The 9325-nt window shown below is 44.6% G+C and overlaps 1 protein-coding gene across 1 annotated transcript; it reads right to left on the bottom strand.

Annotated features, from left to right (window-relative positions):
• Positions 1 to 749: 749 nt before the first annotated feature.
• Positions 750 to 6878, bottom strand: RAB42 (RAB42, member RAS oncogene family). The gene is made up of 2 exons (XM_081202329.1): positions 5974 to 6878; positions 750 to 2258 (listed from the first exon to the last, which is right to left on the bottom strand). The coding sequence occupies exons 1-2, from the start codon at positions 6237 to 6239 to the stop codon at positions 1838 to 1840; spliced, it is 687 nt and encodes a 228-aa protein (XP_081058455.1). The 5' UTR covers positions 6240 to 6878; the 3' UTR covers positions 750 to 1837.
• Positions 6879 to 9325: the final 2447 nt, after the last annotated feature.

Here is a 9325-nt window from a genome sequence, read left to right as displayed (position 1 = left end):
CTGTTTGCACAAACTTCACACACACTCACACTCACACACTACATACGCCACATTTCTGTTATAAATTCATAGAAAATCAACCATACATCGGATTTGCACTGTTCCATTTTTTTACTCCATGTGACAAGGACTATCAAAGGGGGGTGGCTTGGTTTCTGGTCAGCCATAATCCCTTCACCATCCCAGCACATCCACAGGAGCCCTGCCCAGTTGCTATGTCAACCCTGATAACCCCAGACAGAAGACAATCAAAATGACAAAGAACTTGCATATGGGAATGGATTCAGCACAGACTGAAACAAAGGACAATAATCAGATCTTCCCTCTGAGGGCAGGAAACTGCAAACTCCCCTTTGTCTCCTGGAAGTGACTCATGGGCAGGGGGAAAGCCAGGTGACTGGACACTCAGGTTACCACCACAACTCCTCCCTCAACCCCTCCTTTCTGTAATGTATGCATGATGTTTCTGGGGGTGGGCTTGACCTAGAGGAGGGGAATTTCAAAAGTTTTTATAAGGTCTTGCAGGCTATTGTTCTGGGTCTTTCCTCTCTCTTGCAAGTGAAGGGAATACCCTGTTGCAACAGTTCAATAAAGGCCAAGCCTACAGGCTGCTGTTTTGCTCCAAGTTATCCTGGTTGGTGTCTTTGCTTTTTGTCCAAGGGAGCCCTCAGATTTTTCCGTTAACAAGCCTAAGCCTAACAGGAACATTAATTTCAATAAATTTCTACTTTGAGCAGGGCCAGTATCGGATACAACCCTATGAGTTGTATTACAGTATTTTAAGAATTAAATGATAGCTTTAGTCTACATTAAACTTAGTATAGAAAAGTGGAATATAGAGAAACTAAACATAAACCAGCAGTATGACTTTATTTTTTTGTTTTGAAATCAGCACCCTTGTTTCACATTAAAATGGGCTTCTAGCATTCCCAGCACCCCCAAGTCATATACTCAAGATGAAAATCAATCTTTCTTTCTTTCTTTCTTTCTTTCTTTCTTTCTTTCTTTCTTTCTTTCTTTCTTTCTTTTTTGTGTTCTCAAATATAGTGGAATGTTGACTCTATCTAAATGACTGAACTCTGAATATCCTTGCACCCATTATCATTTTCCCACCCCAACTATTAACAGATATTCTCCTTACAATTTCCCAGCTCTTTACACAGCAAATTATGCGTAACTTTTCTGCAGAACAACTGAAGAATACGCTGTCATAATCTGAACATTTCAAAGCAATTCAGATGCATTTTAGAAGACCACTTGCATTGAAAGGTCAGTGTAGCAAGATTTTCAGCTGCAAACAACTGTTTTCCAGATTCTCTCCTATCTGCTCTGGTGCTATCCAAACCATCTTTGACTCCCACGTCTGTTTGGGTATCTCTGGTTTCCATACAGCAGAGGTGAGCGGCCAGTGGCCACAGGGCCAAATGCAGCCTCATTTCCAGTAGGTGGCAAGAGGGGAAAATGAAGGCGGGGAGGGGGTTCATCACTTGGGCTCTGGCCTTAGAATCACAGAATTGTAGAGTTGGAAAGGGACCCTGAGGATCATCATCTAGTCTAACCCCCTGCAATACAGGAATATGCAGCTGTCCCATACAGGGATCGAACTTGCAACCTTAGCATTATCAGCTCACTGATGACTCCAGCCCTGCCCATCATCAGTATGCGTCCCGCAACAGTCTTGAATGCTGATGAGTGAATGTCACTTTGAGGGTCCAGTCATTGAGGTCCTCTGCAGCTTTCATCTCAGAACCTTGGCTATGAAAGAGTTCCACTCATTTCTCCTCTTTAGAGCCCGCCCACTGCCCCCTTCCAACCACATCTCACTCCTTGACTTTGGTTAGCAATTGCATTTTTCTTGCGGGGCCTTCTTCCTTCTCTGAAGACCGCTAGTTCTCTTCTTATGGATCACCTTCACACCATCCCACCCTTCCTGCAGGTCAATCTCCTTGTTTCTCAGAGCGTCATAGATAGCATTGGTGATGGTCGCAAAAGCCAAATCTATATTGAGGTTGTCCTTGGCAGACGTCTCAATAAATTGTGTGCCCAAAGAAATGGCCAGTCCCTCTGCTTCTTCGACTGTGACTCTGTTCATTGACTGAAGGTCACTTTTGTGGCCAACCAAGAGGAAGACGACCTTCTCCATAACACTGGTCACTTCATGGTACCAATCAAAGATGCTCTCAAAGGACCTCCGGTTGGTCATATCGAAGACCAAGAGTACACCCACTGCGTTCCGGTAGAAGGATCTGGTGATGCACCTAAGAACAGAAGCAGCAAATTAAAATAATTAATTTAACCTTCTTCCAATATATCATGGAGACTTTCTATAAGTCACTTGTCTAGTTACCAAATGCCAGCTCTTCATAACCATGTCCAGGACTTTGTTCTGGAGCAATGATAGTGACAAAGTATCTTCTGAGATGTAAGCACAGAACTCCCATTTGCCTTTACAGATATTGCTAAACTACATTAGCAAAACATATCCACAAAGTCCTCAGAAATTTATTGATGCTGAGCAATGTCAATTTTATAGTACAATGTAGTCTTAGTGCGGGAGGAAGAATTCTGCCTTGAGCAACTTGGAGAAAAGGCCTGATATAAATGTATTGAGTAAAATAAATAACATATACTCACATAATTTTCCTATGATATCTAAACCACCTTTGGGACATTGCTAAATTCTTAGCCACAGCATTTTCCTTGCGGCAAGGAGTTCCATGGTTCAGCTTTCCTCAAGCTAAGCACAGACATGTGATATGAAACAACTCAACCTCTCTATTTTAGGCAGAATTTGATTAGAGAGGCTTGAAGTGGAGAAGGTTTTTTCTTTTATATTTTTTCCTTCCTACTGCCACATGCTTCTCAAAATATTTTTACCCACCTCTTATCATTTCATTTCCCTTTCTCCTTCCACACTCAGCTCAAAAAGGAAAAAAACCTGCCACTTTCTTCCATCCCTTCTCTCTGGCCCTTTTGCATTCACTTCTTCATACTGTAACAATTTCCTCTCTTATTCCTTCCTTTCTTTTTCCCAATTTGTTTATTGATAAATATTGACATTTTATTTCAGTTTCTGATTTCCTTAAACATCTCCTTTCCTTCCTTACCTTCCTGCCATGCCTTTATCTCCCAGCCCAGCTCATGGCTAGGGGCAGGGTAAGCAAGTGAGGAGACTCCTATACGATTTACAACCACATAAACAAGCAGAGATTCTACATACAAATCTTATCTCTGAAGAGGAGCTGACAGGAGAGTGCCATTGTTTGCAGCAAAATTAGCAAGAAAAAGGGAGTTGGTAAGGTTGTGTCAATAACTGAGTGGATCAGTAAGCAAGGTCAGACATTCCAAAGAGATATGATGGCCTCTGGGATTACTTGAGATCAATGCCCTCAGGCTTCTATTCACTGAATGGGATCAATTTCTCAACTCTGCAAAAGAACATTAACAACAGACAACCTTGAAATATCCCCCACCCCACCCAAAAGCACAACACTCAGCTATGCACTACCCTCCCTTCAGCTGTTTTTTCACCGATTCTGTGAAAAACACAGGCAACTTTTGTGCAGAGTGCCAACAGAAATCTAACCAAGATTGCTAGAGGGAGTTCATTATTCAGCCCAGAATGATTAGTCAATACTCATGATTCTCAGATACTGTATGCACAAACATCTAGTTTCTGACCAAACCCAGAGACAGCTTAAAGCGAGCTGGTGAGATCAGTGTGGCGTAGTGGTTAGTGCAGAGCTTTCCAAACTGTGTGTCGTGACATGTTAGTGTGTCGGCTGCAGTGTGTTGTGCAAACACTCCCTGCGCTCCTCCCAGGGCTGGAAAGGGGTACCTTTGGTTTGCTAGTAAAAACTGTGTCGCAAAATGATGCATGTCTAAAAAGTGTGTCACCAACATGAAACATTTGGAAGGCTCTGGGTTAGTGTGTTGGTCTAGGACCCGGGAGAGCAGGGTTCAAATCCCCACTTGAGCAGGAAGCTCACTGCATGACCAGGGGCCGGTCATTGCCTCTCATCCTAACCTACCTGTATTCTGCTCTATTCTGCTCTGGTCAGACCTCACCTGGAGTACTGTGTCCAGTTCTGTGTCCAGTTCTGGGCACCACAATTCAAGAAGGACACTGACAAACTGGAACGTGTCCAGAGGAGGGCAACCAAAATGGTCAAAGGCCTGGAAACAATGCCTTATGAGGAACGGCTAAGGGAGCTGGGCATGTTTAGCCTGGAGAAGAGGAGGTTAAGGGGTGATATGATAGCCATGTTCAAATATATAAAAGGATGTCACATAGAGGAGGGAGAAAGGTTGTTTTCTGCTGCTCCAGAGAAGCGGACACGGAGCAATGGATCCAAACTACAAGAAAGAAGATTCCACCTAAACATTAGGAAGAACTTCCTGACAGTAAGAGCTGTTCGACAGTGGAATTTGCTGCCAAGGAGTGTGGTGGAGTCTCCTACTTTGGAGGTCTTTAAGCAGAGGCTTGACAACCATTGGCAGGGGGTTGACTCGATGGCCCTTGTGGTCTCTTCCAACTCTATGATTCTATGATTCATTAACTGAGGAGGGGGTGAACCACATACACCACTGTGAGCTCCTTGGAGAAATTGTCTCAGATTGCTCTGTAAAACCCTGTGTCACCTGAATCGATGATCACGGGATGACAACTCACTAACCATCAGCAAAGCACTGTACACATTCTAAGTAATTATATCAAGATTCCTTTGTGCAGCTGTGAGGAGCTGTGCCTTTGCTGCTGGAACTTTTTTCAGTACCACATGAGCTCAATTATCCACTACTTTCTTGCTTAGGAACACCAGGCTTACTTGGGGCTGGGGAAAAGTTTGGTTCTCCAGATGTTGCTGGCCAGCAACTCCCATCAACCCTTGCTACTGCCTGGGGCTGATGAGAATTGGAGCCCAACATCTAGCAGTTCACAGGTTTCCCTCCCCTGGTATTGATGAATAAATGAAGCCTGAGCTGAACCTTCTGCCCAGGCCCCCTGCCTTCTCCCCCAGTTAACCCCTTCCTTGTTCCTGTAGTGTAGGGTGTTTCCTGATGCCAACCAGTTCCTAAGATCTACAGACAGATTGGAACTAATATCTTCCCTAGCTCGTTCCGTGGTTGTCATTCTTTTTCTCCTGGCCTAATGTGCCTTACAGGGTTAGTGTGAAGATAGGGCTGCAATATTTTGAAGAGCAAAAAAAAAAAAAAGGACACATTTGCCAACTTCTACCTTTAACTATGGATCGCTATGACGACTCTCATTTTACATACGGTACCTATGAAAAAGAGAGTGTGTCCTGGAACAAAAGAGGACATATGGCAACTCTATAGGAGGAAAGGTGGGACAGGAATGTGCTAAATGCTTATTCCTCCTCCCTATTCCATTTCTATTTAATTTCTTAAAATCTCAACTTAATTGCCAAGGATAACACTAATTTTTTTTTAATAAAAGAATTAGAAATCCAGTAGGGGGAATAATAAGTGGGGATGAAATATGTGGGGAATGAAGACAGGTGGTATCTGTGGTGCAGCTAGGACATTTTAGACTCTGGTCATAGTGGCCTTGAAAGCTCCTCCTACCCATCCTTTACAGACAGGGTGATACACTTAGGTTACTTCAAAATGTAGTAAGCCAACCCGGTGCTATCCCCTGACCCACCATGCTCATGGGACCCTGAATACCTGCCTCCAAGTCCTTCCTTCATGGCACCACTGGCTGGCATTCCAGCAAAATCGCCAACCTGGCTGAAATTAAATGCAGGGAGCAAGGAATGATATGGACACGAAAGGTCTATACACCAGAATGGATTGTTGCTAACTGAGCAGTAACGTGGCACAGGCTAATGTGATTGGCTTCCAGAGCAGTAGGGAAAGGGATTTAGAAAAAGGAAAGGTTTTGGACCGGTAAGCAGCATGTGCATCTTCCCCCACTCGTCCTTTGGTCCTACATGGACTTCCCCGCCTCACCTGAACCTCTCTTGGCCAGCCGTGTCCCAAAGTTGTAGCTTCACCTTGATGCCTGGAGGCAGCTCCATCATCTTGCTGTAGAACTCCACACCCACTGTGGGGCACGGGGATGGAACGAAGCACCCCTCTGTGTAGCATCTGAGCAGAGACGTTTTGCCCACCATGGAGTCGCCCAGCAGAAGGATGCGGAATTGGTAGTGCCAGTTGCCATTTAGGTTACGGGCTGGAGGCGTTTGCGCTAATTCCATCTCAGGAGCTGCTTCCATGGTGGAAGGAGGCTCAGAGGAGCAGTGGAACAAAAGCCTTCATCCAGGGCAGTGCTCAGGAGAGACTGGGACCTCCGAGGATCTTGTCCTGACAATCCCAACTGCAGCAGAACTCCAGTTTGATTAGGAGGACTCCAGCCTGATAGGATTAGCCATCTCCCACCCACTGCCTTCAGAACAAAGAGAAGCCAACATCTGTCTGGTTTGAGAACAAGGCCCTCTTTCCACACCTCTTTCTGCCCCACCCACAACATTCCCTTAGATACCATTGCCTCTCTCCCACAAAAACAACCAAGCTTCTGTATCAAATCTCTGTCAAATGCAAAGAGCGAAATGTATGTATGTGTATATATGTTGGGGGCAGGCGATGCAATAGCCTGTCAAAGCAATTTCCCTGCTTCTCAAGAGAAAAAGGAACTCCAGTCATAAGAATATCAGCCCTCTGCAATATAAACTGCTGAATCAGATCCCTGTTTTAAGAATGGCGGAACAAAGCTGCATTTATCTGTGAAGGCTGTTTTTAGCTCTGCAGTTGTTTTTTTAAATATGTATTTTGTGCACTTTTATTGTTGCATGCATGGTTTGTTGCATTACAATTTTAAATTGTTGTTAGTCACTCTGAGTGGTGGTGCACGGGCATTAACAAGGCAGGACAAAGATATATATATTTCCTGTAGGACAAATACAGTATAGATTTTGCACTGAGTACAGCGTGTCTTGCCCACTTGCCCAAAGTATTATCAAGATCAGGAATTTTAACCATGGAAGAGACAAGAGCTACCATTGATACCCATATTATGAAGGTCTGGGAATGAATTCTGGTTGGGTAGATCTTAGTTATCCCCCTCCCCATGGCCACCAGTCCTTATTGAATCATCTTCTCTGTAATGGGAATTGAATTTTCCTTTCTCAGTATTATGCAATGTTTATCAATTAATTCTAAGGCCTGTTTGGTTCCTAAGGGTAAAGTTCTTTAATCAGGAGCCAGATATTAACTGTTTCCAAGCTCATGTTATCATTTTGAGAGTCAGACCGTACATTTCTGATCAACAGCAGCAGTAATTCACCTACACAGAGCTGCAATTTATAAAACCAACTAGCCTTCTGCATTTCCACTACAGAAAGGTATGATTGCAGGGGCCTCTGGTTGATTTCATCTGCTGAGAGCAATTTTCACTTACATATATCCCCCCTGCCTTTCTATCCCGATTTGTCAGTAAGCTTAACCAAACATTAAAAAGGTAACGGTACCCCTGCCCGTTCGGGCCAGTCTTGCCAGACTCTAGGGTTGTGCGCTCATCTCACTCTATAGGCCGGGAGCCAGCGCTGTCCGCAGACACTTCCTGGTCACGTGGCCAGCGTGACAAGCTGCATCTGGCGAGCCAGCACAGCACACGGAACGCCATTTACCTTCCCGCTGGTAAGCGGTCCCTATTTATCTACTTGCACCCGGGGGTGCTTTCGAACTGCTAGGTTGGCAGGCGCTGGGACCGAACGACGGGAGCGCACCCCGCCGCGGGGATTTGAACCGTCGACCGTACGATCGGCAAGTCCTAGGCGCTGAGGTTTTACCCACAGCGCCACCCGCGTCCCGAACCAAACATTAATGCATAATAAAACTATTGAGATTGTTGGGGTTGCAATTGTGTTCAGGAAACAGTAATGTTGCAAATGGAAGAATCTTACCAGCAGAATTTTCCAGCGAGAGGAAGCCCTGCCTCTCAAAATCTATTTCAATAGTGGCCTCTGTGAGAAAAGGATGTTAGTTTAGGTGGGCTATTGGCTTGATACAGCAAGCCTCCTTATATTTACTTGTTTTTCTCCTAGCCTTCCTGACAGGTATGGAGAACCATTAGGTCTCCAAAGGTTGTAGAACTCTTAACTCCCATCAAGCCCGAGAAGCATGGCAAGGAATGATGGGAGCTATAGTTCAGCAGCATCTGGAGGACCAAAGGTGAATGAAATGTGGGATTCCTCCAACCCCACCATAGCTGCCTTTCAGTTTTTACTTCCCTGGCTTCTGTATTTCTCCATGGAAAAGGCAAAACCCAACCCAAACAGATCCCTGTAGCCTATCTACACCCCCAATCATAGTCTTGCAACACTTTTCTCCAGGACCTTCATGCCACTGATAGGTGACCCAACAGTCAAGATATTTGTCACACAATTCCCACCCCATGTTGACTTTAAACTTTTGAGTATTTATTATAGGGTGCACCAACCCTATCAGAGTGGACAAATTTACCATTCTAGTGCCTCACAGCCCTTGAATTTCTTTGGTGTTTTTTTTTAAAAAAGGGCAGATTTCTAGAAAAGTCAGTTATGCATGCAAAGAAACTCGTAGCTATCAATGCATTTGTTAACTCCAAGGCATGTGCAGACTCAGCAATGCAGATTAAGAACCTCCTTGTTCCCCAACCCCGCATGTTGACGCTTCAGGGTCAGAAAGCGTAGAGAAAAACGCTCTCGTTTTACTCTGCCCATTAACTGGGGTTTTTAAAGTCTTATTTGAGAAATAGGGCATCATCTGTTCCAAAGCGTAGTTTTGTGTGCCATTGCTGGGTAGGATTGAGCTACCTTTGGAGAATGTAAGGCATCTCCACTGTAAGGACGCTGTTCGCCCCACAGGTGATATACTCGTAAGGCTGCTTAGTGTTGTCAAGGGACCTCTATTCCCCACAGAGCTGCAGTTCCCAGAGTGATTTCAAAGTCAGTCCTTTCCCAGGGATCTCCAAGGATTGCAAGCTCTGCAAGGGGAGAGTTTAACAAAGCACAGCTCCTGGGATTCTTAGGGGAAGCTATGACTGTATCAAGTGATGACCACACTGCAGATGAGGACCTTGTTAAAACCAAGGTACAAGGCCCATTACACAAATTTCACACACCATGAGAAAGTTACACGAGAAAGCTTTCCCAGTCCTGGCGCTGCTGAAAACAGTTGAGAAACTTTTGCTTGTGTTTTTGATTAACCACAGCTTCCCATGTCACAAAAAACCCAGCCAAAAGTATGATAAACCTTAACTATGGTTGTTGGGAATAAGCCAGCTTAAACTTTGCAAAAGAGGTGGCAAAAAAACCAAACAAAC

Source organism: Podarcis bocagei (assembly GCF_964188305.1).
Source record: "Podarcis bocagei genome assembly, chromosome: 7".
NCBI classification, from domain to species: Eukaryota; Metazoa; Chordata; class Lepidosauria; order Squamata; family Lacertidae; genus Podarcis; species Podarcis bocagei.
This window is presented reverse-complemented; position numbering and strand designations above follow the sequence as displayed.